The 18,083-nt window shown below is 39.2% G+C and overlaps 3 protein-coding genes across 3 annotated transcripts; 1 reads left to right on the top strand and 2 right to left on the bottom strand.

The window, feature by feature from the left end:
• Window positions 1-5,242: 5,242 nt before the first annotated feature.
• LOC105382332 (JNK1/MAPK8-associated membrane protein) lies at window positions 5,243-7,628 on the bottom strand. Its single transcript, XM_011552190.3, has 4 exons — window positions 7,214-7,628; window positions 6,439-6,648; window positions 6,061-6,230; window positions 5,243-5,823 (listed from the first exon to the last, which is right to left on the bottom strand). The coding sequence occupies exons 1-4, from the start codon at window positions 7,444-7,446 to the stop codon at window positions 5,543-5,545; spliced, it is 894 nt and encodes a 297-aa protein (XP_011550492.3). The 5' UTR covers window positions 7,447-7,628; the 3' UTR covers window positions 5,243-5,542.
• Window positions 7,629-7,858: 230 nt separating this feature from the next.
• Window positions 7,859-9,956, bottom strand: LOC105382331 (UDP-glycosyltransferase UGT5). Its single transcript, XM_011552189.3, has 4 exons — window positions 9,046-9,956; window positions 8,742-8,964; window positions 8,436-8,655; window positions 7,859-8,189 (listed from the first exon to the last, which is right to left on the bottom strand). The coding sequence occupies exons 1-4, from the start codon at window positions 9,871-9,873 to the stop codon at window positions 7,892-7,894; spliced, it is 1,569 nt and encodes a 522-aa protein (XP_011550491.3). The 5' UTR covers window positions 9,874-9,956; the 3' UTR covers window positions 7,859-7,891.
• A 1,251-nt stretch (window positions 9,957-11,207) lies between these two features.
• LOC105382329 (cyclin-dependent kinase 20) lies at window positions 11,208-15,747 on the top strand. The gene is made up of 6 exons (XM_011552188.3): window positions 11,208-11,495; window positions 13,761-13,949; window positions 14,271-14,392; window positions 14,687-14,801; window positions 15,094-15,321; window positions 15,598-15,747. Exons 1-6 carry the CDS (start codon window positions 11,298-11,300, stop codon window positions 15,685-15,687), a joined length of 942 nt encoding a protein of 313 aa, XP_011550490.3. The 5' UTR covers window positions 11,208-11,297; the 3' UTR covers window positions 15,688-15,747.
• Window positions 15,748-18,083: the final 2,336 nt, after the last annotated feature.

An 18,083-nucleotide genomic window follows, 5' to 3' on the forward strand; every position in this document is an offset into this window, starting at 1 on the left:
AAACAATATCTATTCGAAAGAGGCTACTGTAACTTACGTAAAGCTAAGGTTAGGAGAGCTGTATGAAACCTTAGACTAACAATATACGACCAAGATGGTATGTCACATACCAAAACAAAAATAATAATAATAAAATTCTTTAGTTCAGGCAATAAAAAAACTGTCCGTTTGACCTCAGGACTGCGAAGTATAATATATAATAGTATATACATACCTACTAGAGACATATTATTAACACACTAATGTTCTTACCGAATAATTCTGATTTTACCAACAAAATAATATCAAAATTACCGTGCAGTAAAACGCGGTTTTCATACTATTTGTAAATTGATACTTAACTAGCTCATGCAGCTTGGCATCGAGTTCTGACCGCAGTCGCCGCATCCAATCCCCGCCCTCCAACAGAACACTAAATTGAATAAGCTTCGATTTTGTACGATACCAAGCAATTATGCACCTCTACAGTGTAGTGCAACTATTGTTTTGTTTTGTGGGTCAGTTATAAAATGATATCTAAACCATACAAAATACTTACTATGTACTTAAAGGCTGTATAATATATACTACATAGATGGAGAAGCACCTTCACAGTAGACAATCTGGGCACCCAATTTTCAGTTAGACACGTGGTACTAAATCATCTGTTTCTAAAGTATGATTCCAGATTAATTATCTTGTTACATGACGACATAATATGGGACGTATGTAGTAATAGTAAGTATGTGTGTTAAATTTAAGCAGTATTTATTATAAAATTCGTTACAAAATATGTCATGTTCGGTTTATCTTTGTCGGGTGCGGCGCAACAACCATACGTATGTATACCTCGATGTAAAATCAAGTAAATAAATCACAAACAGTAACAAAACTCTGATTTAAACAATCTTTCTAGAAATATACCAGAAGTTGTAAGTTTTACTAGCTCCATGTTCATTATACATATACTTAAGTACTTCCTGATAAGTGATAACGATAACGCTACAGAAAGCAAAGCTTTCGCGAATTTATAAATTCTTCTTTAGCTGCGTACACACCGGGCCAACGAACGTCCAACGAACGCCAACGGTTATCCCAACGATGGATATTTATCATACATAATACAGGGCAGATTGCAGCAACGAAGGCCAACGTAACCCGTTCGTTGGCCTTCGTTGGCCCGGTGTGTACGCAGGTTTTGAAACATTTAACATTACCTACAACCTATGATGGATATATTAATTAGGATTAGCATTAATCCACATTTTATACACGTATACGTTATATGTATTTCTGCAATAAAGTATTATAGATAAATAAAATGAGTTAATGAAACAGGATGTGCGGTTCACAGATTGTAGAGCCTATATAGATAGATAGAATACACTTTATTTGTACACCAAAACAGAATAATAAAATATCTTATATATCTTATTTTCTTAACTGAGATCCAAACCCCGGTAGCTATTAGAGATTGCTGATGACTACTTTTTAACATAATTTTGAAGCTTTTATACTGTCTGAAATAAATGTACTGTTCCATCGCTCCGTACGCTGAAGCATATTGTAAATTGCAATAAATCTATTCCGCAGCAGGGTGGTGCTGAAAACTGAAAAGCTGAAACTATCTCTACGCCGCGTATTTACCTACCTAGGTACCTAGGTTCCTCACTGAGAGCGATAACTTTGATTGAAATCGACTTTGCTGTTCTCAATACACGGATTGCATCAAATTTTCAATCAAAGCTCGAACTTCAGTTGATAATATGATTGTTGTTTATAAAGGCAATAAAATTATATTAGGTATAAATAATTGGCCTTAAACATTGAAATTTTCAACAAGATAGAAAATTATTTGTATAAAAAGTAGTTAAAACAAAACAGAATAAATACTTACCTACCTACTTAAGCAAACAGAATGATGATTTGTTAGTAAAACATTTGTATCTCCAAACATAAACCTTTTGTTACATAAATAAATAGAACCCCAGTACAGCTTCGTCCGAAATCCTCTGATATCCTCAAAAAAAGGATGTAATCCGTCCTAACTCTACACAGAAAGGTCCGGGAGGCAATCTTGGAGTTTTATATCTGCGACCGTAGTAAAGCGTTCTATTTGCTTCCGTGATCGATGCCCCCAGACCCAAAAGGGTCACCCTATCTTACGAAAAACGAAGAAGAAGCGTTTAAAAGCGCTCCAGCTACGATCGTCCTTTATTATTTTTCTAAAGCTGGGTTAACCCTCCGGGACACTCTGAAGGTCGTATAGTAACAACTTATTGTCCTTGGGTGATGATTTCTGACGAGTTATGTCTTCGAATTAGGTAGGTACTATTCATGAGTTTGTTGAAGATATACAGAGTGTTGCAAAAGAGGAATACTCCGAAAGGGGTCTGGCAGGGAGATCTCAGGGGGTCATTTTAAACAACTCGAATTTCCAAAAGTTATTCAGAATGACCCTCTGAGTCACCCCGTTTCGGCTTAGTACCTATACCATTTTTGCAACATCTTGTATAATTCAAAATACAACGAACGGTACAGTGGCTTACCGTGGATAGTAGGTATACTGACCAAATGCTGATGATCAGGGGCAGTGCTAAAAAAAAGGCTTTAAGTATCTTGATGAACATTTACTTATGTATTTTTACTTTTTGTAAAATCGATTTTGAAGAGGTTTTTTAATGTTGACAACGCAAGACAGACGCAATACATTGCCTTTCAAGAGTAGGGGGGCTGTGCCGTGTGATAGCTCGGCGTACCTGCGCAGTTGTAACTTTGGTGATACTTGCGCCTGTCGTAGGTCTTTAAGGCAAGCTAATTTTTTTTAACATGTTTTACATCCTTTTTTATAGAAAAGTTATAGGACGTTTTAGCTATTGAACTGTTTTGTCAATCTTTGTCAAGGAACAAATTGTTCTAAATTAGGGGCCTACACAGGCTTTGTGCTTAGGGCCTCCGATGCTCTTAATCCGCCACTGAGGGGCACCACCCATAGATTATCTCAGGAGGTGCCCCAAGCCAATAAGGGAGGGCTTCGGGTTCGATATGTTTTGTAGTATGATAGGTAGCTAGTACACATAATATATGATAGGACGGCCTATACGGGCCTCTACACACCAAAGCCGCTGACCCGGCGGCATAGCCCGGCGGCCTAGTGCCGGCGGGTTAACATAGTACAAAATGAGGCATAATTGTTCAAAATGAGGCCGGCGGGTTGAGCCGGCGGCCTGAGCCGCCGGGTCAGCGGCTTTGGTGTGTAGAGGCCTTACCAGTGGCCCTATGTGTAGGTACTTATGCCAGCCAACACACATCCAAGAGCCAAGAGCTCAAATCGTGAGTGGTAGTGACTAGAGGTTTCCCATTCCATAAAGGGCCGGAATTATTTCGTCTACGCTTCGCAAGCTTTAATAACAGGTGGGTTTACAAAGGGTATGGTACCCACATTTTTAGGGTTCCGTGCCTAAATACAGCAACTAACTGTCTGTATATCAGTCTATCCTTCAAAGGATGTTACCAGGGTTCTCGTTTTTCATTAACTGTAACATACATGGTGCCAGAGTGCAGCCAGCAGACCACACAGATACCAGACATTTCAAACTAATAATATAGGTACTTACCTTTTAGAATAGGGGTTATATTTATAAACGTACTTACTTACCTATAATATACATCCTTAGTATCCTTACCTTATTTTAAGGTACACAAAGTAAATAAATTAGTAACGAACAGCTTACCCTAAATTCATTGTTATTCAGATTCTCAATCACTGCCTAACATAAGTATCTGATTGGATCCAAAACATCTACGCAACCCCTCAATATGTGGGTCCTACTCGCAGCTGGCCGGTACTTCGTGGCCGTGCGTACCGCGAACGTGAAATTAAACCCGCAGACTAATAAAAAAACTGAAAATGTTAAATGTGCTGTCGGTGGGCATTGTCCTTTACGCTGTAGAATGTCAGACGCGTGCCTGTAATAAAACCTGAATAAAACGCAGTGTAGGTACACGGCAAAACAGCCTTTGTGTGTTTTGTTACGCGAAAATGTGCAGATAGCGGCAAAATTATGGTTGCAGGCAGCAAAACTGTTTCAAAAATGTTGAGGTTAAATGTTATCTATCCTAACTATTATTATAAATGCGAAAGTAACTCTGTCTGTCTGTCTGTCTGTCTGTCTGTTACTCTTTCACGCCAAAACTACTGAACGGATTTGAATGAAATTTGGTGTACATACGGTCTAGACCCTGGGAAAGAACATAGGCTACTTTTTATCCCGGAACTCCCACGGGAAAACTTTTTAAGGCGAAGCGAAGCGCGCGGGAACAGCTAGTATTTAATAAACCTATTTATGCTATGGGCCTTATACCTATGTACCTACGCAGGATTGAATTTTAGTACCAAGTGAAATTGGTGGAATCAAAGTGTTGACTTTCATTAGAGACATTATCGTTGTTATGCAGGTAAGTAGGTAATAAGTTTAGTTACCAATCCGTCCACATAGGTACCTACTTAGAAATATCGGAACTTAATCAATTACTTACTGATTATTTATTAATCTAACAAGGTATATAGATCCTATAGCCTACCTAGACTTGCGAGATACGTGGTCCTTTGGGTTGGCTCGTTACGTAATCTCGTTTTATTTTAGTCCGATCCGAACCCTACCTAACGAGTAAATAGCAAAAGAAATATGAGAAAAAATCTCAAAGGCGAATCTGAAAGGCGTTTTCTTTAGCTTGGAGCATTGAAAGCGGCTAGGCAAAGGGATCACTAATTATGAACTGTACTAAGGTATATCTACGTTATATGTACGTTCTACTTTACCGATGTTATTTCGGAACGCGGCGGTGGTGACGATTTTTATTTGGAATTAATATTTGAAAAGTCTGGACGAAGTCTGCAAGCGTTTCAGCATGTAGTGGCATCTTGTTCTATAACTATTAGAGAGATCTCTAAACAATATCTATTCGAAAGAGGCTACTGTAACTTACGAAAAGCTAAAGTTAGGAGATCTGTATGAAACCTTAGATTGAGAATATACAACCAAGATGGAGTGTCACATACCATAACAAAAAACTGACAGCATTTTGTTTACTGTCAAACTGTTTTGATCATTATATCTTCATATCGTAGACGTTAGCTACTTACTGCATTTTACCTACTGATGAAAAAAAAGCTTCCTACCACGAATCCAAAACTAAATCAGAAGGACAAAAATGTCACAACAATGTAGGTACTAGTAGAAGTTGGTAAAAAATCAGACTCTAGAATTTTATACAACATTATTATTCTTTAGGTAAAGTTGATGTTAACATTCATTACTTCTAACTTAGAATTAGTTAAACAATTCACAATAATTACAACTAAGTACCTATACTGTATTTGTTTAGTGTATTTTAGGGGACAGTGCCAATTAGTTATTTCATCGTTTACGGCCCGCGCTACTACACAAACGTCACGTCTCATCATTCATCATCCATTCGTATCGAATAGGTACAAGATCGTCATACTGCTTGCAGAGAATTCACTATTTCATTAATTACACTTTTGCTATTAACAATTCTCTCAATCATTATGTATCTTCATAGGATCTGTGAACTGTGCGGTCAGGATATAAAACAGCGCCGGAGCTGGCACAAGGGACAAATACCACAGCTCCACCAAACCCGTTAGAGAAATAATGCCATAAGCGTGAACCAGCCAATGGCCAATCAGTATCACCAGATTTCTCGTGTTTGTGACGGACGTCATGAGCAAGGCCGGCGCTGATTGGTCGATCTTGACGGAGAAGTGGGACGCTGACGTCATCATTGATATTATGATCACTATGTAGGGGAAGGAATAATCTGAAACAAAATTCATAATTACATATTTCACATTCAATGTATATTTTTTTAATCCACTGATTGGTAGTAAAAAATTTATACCAACTCTATTTAATTTTTGCATAGGTACTAGAACAATGGTTAAGCTTTCATGGGTCAAATGAGCCTCGAGATTGCAGTCAAATGAAATGTCCAAAATCACTTGCAAAACCACATAATCATGGATAAATAAAATTATAGATCTCAGATTTTACTTACATATGAGACCAGCAGCAACTGTGTGGATCAGAACTAATATTGGGTAGAAGTAGAGTGAGCAGTAAATGGCCTTTTTCCCGGGGTTCGGGGCACTCATTGATATCAGCCACGGTCTCAGAGTTATCGTCATCAGCAGACTGAATGCATAGATTAGCAGGATGATTGTATACCTGAAAAGTAACCAAGTATTGAATGTAAAAAACAATCCTCATTGTTTTTCCATTTAATTTCAAAAAGGAAAGCATTAGAATGGCTGAATGGATAATTTCAATTGGTTCATCCATTTCAGGTGTATGTAAATGTGGTGCCAGACAAAGATATACTTATCAACAGATAACACCACTTTTTTCATTCAGGTATACAAAGTGTAAAACTTACAAAGGATAAACAGCCTCCTGCGTGCAATGCAAGACCTCCTTGTAGTCTGGCTGAGGGTTGTGCAGCAGTGTGTACCAGTCAGAGAGCGCCTGTGGTGTGCACACATGCAGGGCCACGGTCCCTGCCGGTGGCAGCACCATCAGGGCTCCGAGGGTACCGGATGCCACCTCAATGAATGCACAGATGTGCTGTGCTATTATACTCTTCTTCCTGCAAGTTATATTCAGATGTTTTTGTTATAGTATATGCATGTATACAATAAATAAAATATGTATGGAGATAGGGCAGCTGGAAATGGCACAGTGGCGTGGCTTAATAAGATAAATGTATGGAATACATTTAATTATCTGCATTATTATTATACACACAAATAACTTTTTATTGTACAAATATTACAAATAAAACTACAAAGGGTGGACTTAATGCTAAAAGCATTTTCTGCTAGTCAACCCGCAGGAGGTACAGGAAAAATAGGTAATAAGGTGTACAAAAAAAAGAAAAGAATAGTAAACCTAAGTCACTTAATATTATACCTAATGAACCTATAGAAATATATATACATAATATATACCTATACATAAGTATATAAGTCTAATAGTGGGTAAACAACTCAGAGAATGAGCTGATTGGTTTGGAACCACAATATTATTGGCCTACATCAACCTTTTGTGTTCCGAACTTGTGATATTGCGCCTGACACCACTTGATTTCTATTGTGTCTGATTCAAACAACTCAAGCAGTTATAACCTCAATCAAGTATCAAGAACAACTCACTCTTTCCCAATAGTGCACATGTCGATAAAGAACCAGTGTAAGACCAGCGGCAGGAGCACCATGAAGCCGAGATACTGCCAGTCATAGAGAGTGGGGGCGGCGGCGCACGGCTCACAGTGGCTGGTCGCATTGGTGCGGAACCCGCGGGGGCACGCGCCGCACTCGCTCCACTCCTCCTGGTCCAGTTGGGTGCGCCCGCAGTACAGGCCGGGGCACGTTCGTACCACTGACATGGTGTAGGGCTTGGGTGTTTGTTGGTTTGAGTCGCTTGGGTGGTTTCAGGTTCAGGGTAGCTACAAAGTGATTTATACTAATAATTTTGCTTAAAAGTCATAATTTGTGCGTAAATATCACTATGTTGTGTATTTGAGTTATCTTTCTTATTTCTTTCAGTAATTTCGTGTTTTGTTGCTTGTTGACAAAAAATCGTAAACAGCTGTTCAAATGACAGCTGACAGCTGTGTCATTGTCAGGCTGATATTTTATAGAGTCTGTGGTCATGGCTTGAAAGTTATTATTCTGATCCACGAGGTTAAGGAGTTTAAACCTGGCTACCCGCACGCTTTGATAAGGTAGTTACGATCTTCCTACAGCACTGAACGTCCGCAGAAATAGAGCAATAAATAAGCCATAAAAAACAGCAAATAATGTTACGAAAGTACAAATTTATTAACAACCTTACAAAGCTTTGAATTTACCCAACACTGGTTCTCCAGTAAGACGTGCTTTGACCATCTTAATGATAAAACGAAGGGCATAAAATAATACAACAATAGATATCAATGACACTGATACTAAATAAGTCATGAAATCTATGAGCAGATAGCTGATGAATCCTGCATCTCGGGCGCTGGACCTCAAGTTCTTGGCTCCTTGATGACGTAGCACATACTCAGTCCACCACACGGCATGATCTGGTCCAGAGACCACCGGGTCCTGCACGTTTTGTTTCAACAGTGACATGGCCGTCTTGTACCTTGAAACAAGAAAACATAAGGAATTAGTTAACTAGTTAGGTAGTCAAAGTTTTAAACACACACATTTCACGACCCATAGGTAGGTAGGTGTAATCTACGATCTATGAGTTTGTGCCTCTGTTTGCACAACTGGTTCACCTAGAGATCTAAAGCATGTCTGCTCTACATTTGCCGGTTGGCGTAAGTTGCCATATGAATTCATGAATTGGCACATTGGCCCAGAAAGTGAAAAAACACTGTCTTACTTTTCATTAGAAGCAACGAGCCCAATCTTCTCCACAAGAGTCTCTTTGTCCATGGTGTAAGGGTCTACAATCTCTCCAGCTCCTAGCCTTGTGATTTCCTTGATAAACGTCTTCCTAGATTTAATCATCGGGAGACCGATGATAGGTTTTTCATAGAAAATAGCTTCTTCCAAGGATCGGGGCCCACCATGCGTTATGAACGCCTTAACGTTGGGATGAGCTGAAATACAAATTAAATTATTATAAGAGCCTAAATGCTATCGGAAATCTCATAGAGACACATGAACAGAGAAAATATCTGATTACCCAATATTTCTTGCTGAGGGAACCATGCTTGGGCCATCACATTGTCTGGTTTGTTAAACATGGTAGTGTTCCCGATTTTCCACAAAACAAGGTAAGGGAGCTCCTTGAAGGCATCAGCCAGTGTTTGCAGCTTCGCAGGAGTCAATTGCTCCGACTCCTGAATGGTACCGAGGCTGAAGAAAATAGCGCCCTTCTCTGCTGCATTCAGGACTCCCAATAAATTCTGGAAAATACAATACATTTTATGTTAGGTACCTAATCTTCCTGCCTCAGCAACAAATTATACCTAAAGGTAAAAGTTTACCGGTGGAAGGATCATTCCTGGTTTGATTTGCAGACGGTCGACATAAGCAATAGCAGGAACAGATGGCCGGTTGCCAGTAAGAGCTGGGTTCGCTGATACAAACAGCAGATCGATATCCTTCTCAATATCTTCAAGGTCCCTCTTTATTCCTAGAATCTTTTCTGCAGCAACTTGACACAGTGGCAAGTAGTTGCTGTGATACTCCCTCTTGCTTTGAAGGTACCGGCTGATCTCGGTCCACTGTTGCCAAAAGCTCAATTCTCTGAAGTTCAAAGTGTTGACATCTGGATAGTAGAGGGGGTGAGTTGGGGCTCCCTTTGCCTCGTACATAGGGATGGTTCCATATCCGGTGGTGAAGGCAATGTGGGGCGCCTTGTACTTCTCGGCCACTGCGTACAGCAGGGGCACATCCGCTTCAGTGATCACCAAGTCGAATTTGACATTAGGATTGATGAACAGTGCCGTCATCTGTTTGGACTTGAGTTGAGAAATCGCAACTTTCACTGAAAACTCGTTCAGCTGTCGGAGTTTCTTGTGGTAGTCGTCCGTGTTGGTGACCAGTTTCTTGTACTCCTCCCAGTATGGCGCTGAGGACTCTCCGACGTCGAGCTCGACGATTCTTTCCTTCTCGGGGAACTGGAACTGTCCCGGGTACGGCGTCATGACGACCACATTGTGCCCGCGCAGGGCCAGCAGGCCCACGTAGGACCTGAACACGTAGTGATCAGAAAAAGAGAGAGAAGAGAACAACGCTAAAATATGAGCTCCTTGCACGGCAGTGCAGAAGTATAACAGAAATAGCACGGCACTTAAACTTTTTAAAATCATGATTAAAATACAAAATAAATTATTACAGACTAGGGATCGAATAAAATTACGACCACGCACATCTGATGTGGCAGTATAAAAGAATATAAAATTATTTTCCAACGATATGATGCAATGTTGTGGATGCAGCTGAACAAATATGAACTCGTCAATTTAGGTAACATCGTAACCTGTGCAAAGAGCACCACACAAAACGTTGTGTGAACATTAACAATGCCTTCATTACTTTTACCTTTATATCAGTTACCTTTGTAAAGTTCGTACAACATACGAATTATTCATGTATTATAGGAGGACGTCTGTTGAAGTACCTATATCCCTAGAAGAGGCTTAGTTATGTCCAACATTATTGAGAGGACCCCCTAAATAGGCTCCAACCCTAGTCTATAAGGGAGGTTAGGTACTGGCTGATGATGATAATTATAGTACCTAACTACCTACAGATATAAATATTGGTCACCTACATAACTACTGTAGAATTTTAGTGGTGGTATGAATGAGGGAAGGGATTTAAAGAAAGAGTAACTACACTCAATTGACATGACTTGGCCCTCTCTTGGGGTCCGAACAATCGTAAAAGGAAACCCTCCTTTTTTAGGGTTCCGTAGCCAAAATGGCAAAAACGGAACCCTTATAGTTTCGTCATGTCCGTCTGTCCGTCTGTCCGTCTGTCCGTCTGTCACAGCCGATTTACTCGGAAACTATAAGTACTACAGTGATGAAATTTGATGGGAATATGTGTTGTATGAACCGCTACAAAAATATGACACTAAATAGTAAAAAAAAGAATTGGGGGTGGGGCCCCCCATACATGTAACTGAGGGATGAAATTTTTTTTTTCGATGTACATACCCGTGTGGGGTATCAATGGAAAGGTCTTTTAAAATGATATAAAGTTTTCTAAAAAACATTTTTCTTAAAGTGAACGGTTTTTGAGATATCAGCTCTCAAAGTCGTAAAAAGTATGTCCCCCCCCTCTATTTTTATAACTACGGGGTATAAAATTCTAAAAAAAATAGAGGTGATGCATGCTAATTAACTCTTTCAACGATTTTTGGTTTGATCAAAGTATCTCTTATAGTTTTTGAGATAGGTTGATTTAACTGTAATATTATATTTGCTGCTACGGAACCCTTTGTGCGCGAGCCCGACTCGCACTTGGCCGGTTTTCCCTTAGCTATAATAACTATTTAAGTATTAATAAGTTCGGTATTTTGTTCACATCTCGTATTGTAGGAGTTTTCCCGAAAAGTTCTTAGAAAAAAGTAGCCTAAAGTCTGACTTCCTTTTGAAAACTCTAGAGAGAGTCTATGGAAAATCGTTCCCATGGCAACCAATACAAACAACAACTTTCCCTCTAATTTTCTATACACCTTACAAAGTAGGCAGTGGTCATTATTTACTACTAAACAGTTTTGGATATTATGAACAGCCACGTGTCCAACTATTCCGTCGTGGGGAGGATCGGGGAAGGCGCCCACGGGCTGGTGTTCAAGGCGAAACACCTGCCTTCCGGGCGCGATGTGGCACTGAAGAAAATACTCATAAAAAACTTTGAGGACGGTATCCCAATTAATGTTATGAGAGAAATCAAAGCGTTGCAGCTTTTGAGATGTAAATACGTGAGTAACTTAGCTAATTAGTTACCTAACGGTAGTTAATTATCTCCCCACAACAGAGCTACCTAGTAAGCTGCTTCCTTTGATTCAATGGTCTCCAGGGAAAATTGACTAAGGTAGGTACCTACTTAACCTGAAGAAAACAATTTCAGACTTTTCTTGAAGACACTTAACTAGATGTTTATCCAGTGAATTTGGTCCTTGTATAATGTAGGCCATATCAAGAACCTAGACAGGAAGTTGCGTATTGGCATCAATACATCTAACATCTATGGCAGTGTTTTTCAACCTGTGGGTCGCGACCCCCTGGGGGGGCGCGAAGCTTCTGTAGGGGGGTCGCGAGAGGTCGGAAAAACTAAGTACTTACTTTATTTAAAAAAATCCAATAAATACAAATTTATTAAGTAAGACTCTTACTTTAAAATTACTTTTACGTAAAATTTTAATTTTAACAAAACGATACTCATAAACATTTTAATAATAATATGTTAAAATCAAAAAATAAAATCCTAAGACGCGCGTTAATGCGAAAGTTGAGCTTGTTTTTTATTAATTAATTTATCCCATCGTGGATCTGTTTTAGTATAATATAGTTATCACATCCACACAGTAAGTATGGCCTCTGTGTCTGGCCTTTGTGGACTATGAAAAAGCCTTCGACTCCATCGAGAACTGGGGAGTTTTGCCATCGTTGCAGAGATGCCATATCGACTGGCGATTTATCGAGGTGTTGATTGAGGTGTCTGTACCGCTTGAGCTTATTGAGATGCCGTTACTATGACTGTCCAAGTACAGCACCACAAGCTGATAATACCTATCCAAGTTATCCAACTGCTACGAGGAATGAGACAGGGGGATGTGATAATTATCTCTGAAACTGTTAACCAATGCATTGGAAGAAGTTGGACTGGTACGGATATGGAATATGTATAAATGACGAATACATGTCACAACTCTGATTCGCGGACGACATCGTTATTATGGCAGAATCTCTGCAGGAATTCAGCTTGATGCTAAGTAGCCTAAATGCTGCATCCTAACGTATAGGCCTCGCGGGGTATAAACTTGGACAAGACGAAAGTCATGTACAATGCTCACATCAAACCGAATACGGTGTTCGTTGGTGAGGCAACTATCAAAGTTGTGAAAGAATATGTCTACCTAGGGCAGACTAGTCGGCTAAGCAGAAGCAACTTCTACAAGGAGTCAAGGCGCATCCAACTGGGTTGGGCTGTATTCGGGAAACTTCGTCACATCTCGGCCATCCCTCAGAGCCAGAAGAGAAAAGTCTTCAACCAGTGCGTCCTGCCTGCCAGTGATGCTTTATGGTGCAGAGACGTACATACAGACGGTAGAAGTGAACGCTCAGCTATGGAGAGAGCTATGCTTGGGGTTTCTCTGATGGATCGTATCAGAAATGAGGTTATCCGTCAGGGGACTAAGGTTACCGACATAGCTGTCAAAATATACAAGCTGAAGTGACAGTGGGCTGGTCATATCTGCCGAAGAACAGATAACCGTTAGGGGGGAGACGAGTTCTCGAGTAGAGACCACGATCAGGCAAACGCAGCGTTAAAGGCCTTCCTGTCTGGTTCAAAGACAACGACCACAAGTATTTTTTTCTGTAAAGCCAGGTATTTGTCTTTTGCATTTTTAATTTACCCTCGAAGACTTTTATTCAAGATATTAAAATGCTCAAATAAGTCAGAAAGAAAAGCTAATTTCAAAAGAAATTCCAGGTAGCAATGGCATTAGTCGTACGTACGTACCGTATGGCGACGTATCCGATGTATGTCATTGTATGATGTGTTTTTAAATCCGATAAGTATGTATGTACTTCGAATCTCAATCATGGATACCATAAATACGTCGTATGGAATGAATATTGGTAATACTGTAACATACACATAGGTACATACATAAAAAAAACCGAAAGGGTCAAGGGGGTCGCGAAATATTTTTTTATACCAGGGGGGTCGCATCATGAAAAAGGTTGAAAAACACTGATCTATGGTAATGTCAACTAAAATTCCGAGAAGGCGTCTACTGTATGGGTACCTACCCTCGACGAAATAATGAAATAAGTTGTATACTTACTTACCTAACAAATTAATTACAATTAATTAATATTAAAATGAAAATTAATTAGTTACAAACCAGCCGAAATAACTTGGCACCTGCCCGACAAGAACCAGGGGTCAAATCAGATGCCAAGTAAACTCGCCCAATCATTACCTTACATAAATCTCATCCCTCTTCTCTTCCCAGATAATCAAGCTCCACGACATGTTCCCCCGCGGCACGAGCCTCGTCCTAGTGCTGGAGTACATGAGCTGCGGGCTCCGCGAGTGGCTGCAGCAGCGGCCGCGGGACCTCACCCAGCCGGTGGTGAAGGCGTACGCACAGATGATGCTCAAGGGCACGCGGTATATGCACGCGCATTATGTTATGCATAGGGTGAGTGGGTGGATGGCAAGTTATTGCCACCACTTCCTACCTAATCGTGCACTGGACATAGGCATTGGGACAGCCCAAGAAGCGCCATTGACAGTTTCTTGGCTTTCGTCATCCAACCACTACTCTGAAATATTATTACTTATGTCAAGAATAGCGTTACTTATGGTCATTTTAATTATTATTTAGGTAAAGATAAGTAGGTACCTGGACATCACCAAGCAAACAATACAGGGTGTTGCAAAAAAGGTGGTACTAAGCCAAAACCTACATGTACCTACAGAAAGGTATATCTAAGCCCGAAACTGAAATTTATTTTCACAGGACCTGAAACCAGCGAATCTTCTAATTAACCACCAGGGCATCCTAAAAATAGCTGACTTAGGACTCGCAAGATTGTTCTGGCCAGAAGGAGGAAGACCATATTCACACCAAGTAGCTACCAGGTACCTAAGTAGAAACCAAGACATAGTTAGTTATCAATTTTGTGAAATACTGTAGGACACTTCTTTTGTGTGATCGACACTAAAGTTTTAACTAGTTACCTATGTTAAATAGATGTTTTTCACAAAGTATAGCTAACACAAGTAACTATTAAACATCTATTAAATACCTACTGTCTGAGTATGACAAGGCATGGTGTATGGTGTAGTAATTCGCTGTTAAATTTTTACTTAGGTATCGTAATCAATGGCATAACTAACCAGTTACATTTATTATAAAACGTTATGTCTTTACAGATGGTACCGAGCTCCCGAGCTGCTGTACGGGGCGAGGTACTACAGCGAGCACGTGGACCTGTGGGCGGTGGGCTGCATCATCGCCGAGATGATCACCAAGACACCGCTTTTTGCTGTAAGTCGCTAGTTTGAAAATTTGTTATGATGCCAATAGACGGCGCGAGTACCTACCGATGTTCAGGAAGGCGGCCAACGCGTAGATTGTTAGTTTAGTTAGGATGAATTTTATTAGTGATATGCCCGTTGGTAGGTGAATGTCGTCCAATCCCTTCATAATGAGCCCTCCAACGGGACCGACCGTCACTGATAAACCTTAAATTCCATATTAGCTAATATTATATTGTGCTTATTTATTTTCCTTTACTGCATATAACTATGTACTTAACTGAAACTTCACCTCCCCTCAGGGTGAATCAGACATAGAGCAACTAGCGATAGTCCTGCGGCACCTCGGCACTCCGACCGAAGAATCCTGGCCGGGGCACTCCTCCCTCCCTGACTACAACAAGATAACCTTCCCCGAGTCAGCCCCCACGCCATGGAGCGAGCTGCTGCCAGGAGTGGAGGAGGAGGCAGAGCATCTCATCAGGTCGTTTCTTTTGTATGATGCTAAGAAGAGGATTTCCGCTAAGGAGGTTGGTGTGTTTTGTAAGATAGCTTTTGCTTGAAAAAATTTGTACAAATATTTTCCGGATTGCGTTTTACTAGTTATACATAAATTACAGAGTTTGCTAATGGCTAAATACACTTTGGCGTAACCATACATTCATATATTTAGGTAGTTATCTCTCAAAAACTTAACGTTACCACAAAATTTTATAGTCGTGTTAAAGTGTGGGAGGTCAGATACTCCCTGTATTTATCGTAAAACAACTTCCAGTTTTAACCAGTTCTACCTTATTAATTACCAGGCTCTCAGACACGAGTGGTTCTTCAGCCACCCGCTGCCAGCCACCCTGGAGGAGCTTCCGAAACCAACACAAAACGGGAAAATCAAATAAAACCATGTGTTAAATTTTCATATTTTATTTTACAGCTAAGATTACAGTATTTACAAATTAGTGAGGTTGTACTTTTGCTTTCTTAGACAGACTTGAAATCTAAATATGGTATATAGTCAACTCTCAGCCAATCCAGTTCAGGTGTTTGGGCTGATTCTGAAGGCAATTGGAAAGGCATGTCGTTAACTTACTCTAGAATTATTTTCGACAGTAGCCGCCAGCTAAACCACACTGTATCTGGGGTATGTACCATAACTAGTTTACTCATCGTGAACATTATTCCAGTAGCCACTCTAACGAAGCAAGACTGTTAAAACGTGATGCATAAATGTGCGGAAATGTGGACTCCCCACACACCTCAACCCTCAGGCGTCTATCTAGCTTCTTCAACAATCAAAACATTTCAAAGCAGAACTACCGACTATAATATTATGTCAGCCAAGCCTTCAAGAAACAACCCAGCTATCGGCGATCTTATATTGCTCATGAATGCTATTTAAAAACTAGCTCTAATTAGGTAATACCAATGGTAATATAACATCAAAACCTGAGCCCCTACCGATACGATATTTTGTAGCTTAGCATAAATAATATACTATGTATAAAGGAAACCCACACAAGTGAATCGAGCAATTAATACACAAATCCATGGGTTCGGAGTAAAAGCACACATTTTCTTATACAATAAATAACTTTAACAAAATGCACAAATACCTACGACGTCAGAGAGATCAAAATGAGAACATCCCGACCTAAAAGTTAACAATCATATTTTCTAAGCAACTTGTCATTATCATACCAATAGACTGTGAAACATCTAGCGTTACCTTTTGCGGTTAAGTCGTCAAAATTTGATTTGTATATTATACCTGGAATAGCGATGCAACTTGTACCGCTACATGCCGCTACGAAGGATACAATATACTTTACACCTTACAAAAATAATGTCTTTTTCAATTCATATTTTCGTTATGAATTTGATCGATACCCAAAGAAGGGCGTAGGTAGGTATACAAGGTAATTTTACAACAGGACGCAAAGTGGTGTGCGTTTAGATTGCTTGACCACGGCGAAGAATAAGGGAAACGACTCCATAGACTTTGACATGACATCGTATTATTACAAAATTAATTATCATTAGATATCAATTGAGCTAATAATATTAAAAGAACTTATGTAACGATCAGGTAAAACTAACCCAAACATGAAATAGGTTCACTAGCCATTTTTATATTTTAATTAATCCTTCTCTACTTCTTTAAAAGAGTTAATCCATTACGTACATGATAATGATAGCCATTCCAAAAGATATTGAGTGTTTAGGAAACAAAGTTAAGGTATGATTGGTTTTGTACAAGGTACTATTACTTTACGGTTACTATTAGGTATTCAGAACAGTTTTTTGTCCAACTATAGACATTGTAGCTATATTATTTGGTATGTGTAGCTACGTAAACAGGTACCACTACGTTATTTTTGTAAGACTAACATATTAAGGTCAGCCAGTAATTATGATTTAAGCTAAACTAAAAAGATATGGGGTAAAATATTTCTTACATCTACTCCGTATTAATATTTAAGGCATGGATAAATCCATAAACCTAGCCTAGGTATCCCATAAACCTAGAGATTGTGCACATCATTATGTTCATATAGATTCAATGTAAATTCACTATTTCTATAAATTATCTACCACGTAACAAACACCCATGTGTGCAAATTATAACAGCCAATTTATAATTTAATACATCAAACATACGCATACAATTCTTTTAATATAGTTTTTTTAACTTATGGAACAGACACAAAAAGATACAAAATCTATTGGTGGCCATGATCTGGGCCCTGCTATTGCATTTTAAACCATTTCTAAAGATTTTGTTAAATTATCCTTGAACCGGCTAATAAATACTAATCTAATCGTATTACCTACAATCAAAGTCTTTATTACTTTATTTTTAAACTTCATTTCATTTTAAATAATTCTAAAAGTACTAAACATTTACAATTTTATTTACAGATCGAGACAAAGTGTATTTAATAAAATAATAGAAATATGCGTTCGATGTACGCCCAAAGCATAAATGCTATACAAAATAGATTTACGCAAGAATATGCTTAAGTGCCAATTTCTCAATAGTCGGTTATCTAACCGACAGGGATTGATTTATAAATTAAACGTCATCTCCACATAACCACTACTCCCTGGTTATGCTCTAACCGACTATGGAGAAATTGGCACTTAACCTTTTTAAGATAAATATTTCAGTTCTATATCATTAACATTTAAAATATCTGACCACTAACCAAGCCAACAAAACACACTCTTTGCAAACGGTAATACTTCCTACCCCTGCCGATAATTTCATATCCAACTATGCCAATATTATCCTCTA

Source organism: Plutella xylostella, chromosome 25 (genome assembly GCF_932276165.1).
Source record: "Plutella xylostella chromosome 25, ilPluXylo3.1, whole genome shotgun sequence".
NCBI lineage: Eukaryota > Metazoa > Arthropoda > Insecta > Lepidoptera > Plutellidae > Plutella > Plutella xylostella.

Bases quoted from the DNA above. Each gene is read 5' to 3' on its own strand.
- LOC105382331 (XM_011552189.3), bottom strand. From the start codon at position 9,873: ATGATTTTAAAAAGTTTAAGTGCCGTGCTATTTCTGTTATACTTCTGC. The intron at 8,965-9,045 runs GTAAACTTTTAC...TGTATTTTCCAG, and splicing joins CAGGAATGATCCTTCCACCG to AATTTATTGGGAGTCCTGAA. The intron at 8,656-8,741 runs GTAATCAGATAT...TTTGTATTTCAG, and splicing joins CCCTCAGCAAGAAATATTGG to CTCATCCCAACGTTAAGGCG.
- LOC105382329 (XM_011552188.3), top strand. From the start codon at position 11,298: ATGAACAGCCACGTGTCCAACTATTCCGTCGTGGGGAGGATCGGGGAA. The intron at 11,496-13,760 runs GTGAGTAACTTA...TTCTCTTCCCAG, and splicing joins AGCTTTTGAGATGTAAATAC to ATAATCAAGCTCCACGACAT. The intron at 13,950-14,270 runs GTGAGTGGGTGG...TTATTTTCACAG, and splicing joins CGCATTATGTTATGCATAGG to GACCTGAAACCAGCGAATCT.
- LOC105382332 (XM_011552190.3), bottom strand. From the start codon at position 7,446: ATGTCAGTGGTACGAACGTGCCCCGGCCTGTACTGCGGGCGCACCCAA. The intron at 6,231-6,438 runs GTAAGTTTTACA...GTTACTTTTCAG, and splicing joins CAGGAGGCTGTTTATCCTTT to GTATACAATCATCCTGCTAA. The intron at 5,824-6,060 runs GTAAGTAAAATC...ATTTTGTTTCAG, and splicing joins AGTTGCTGCTGGTCTCATAT to ATTATTCCTTCCCCTACATA.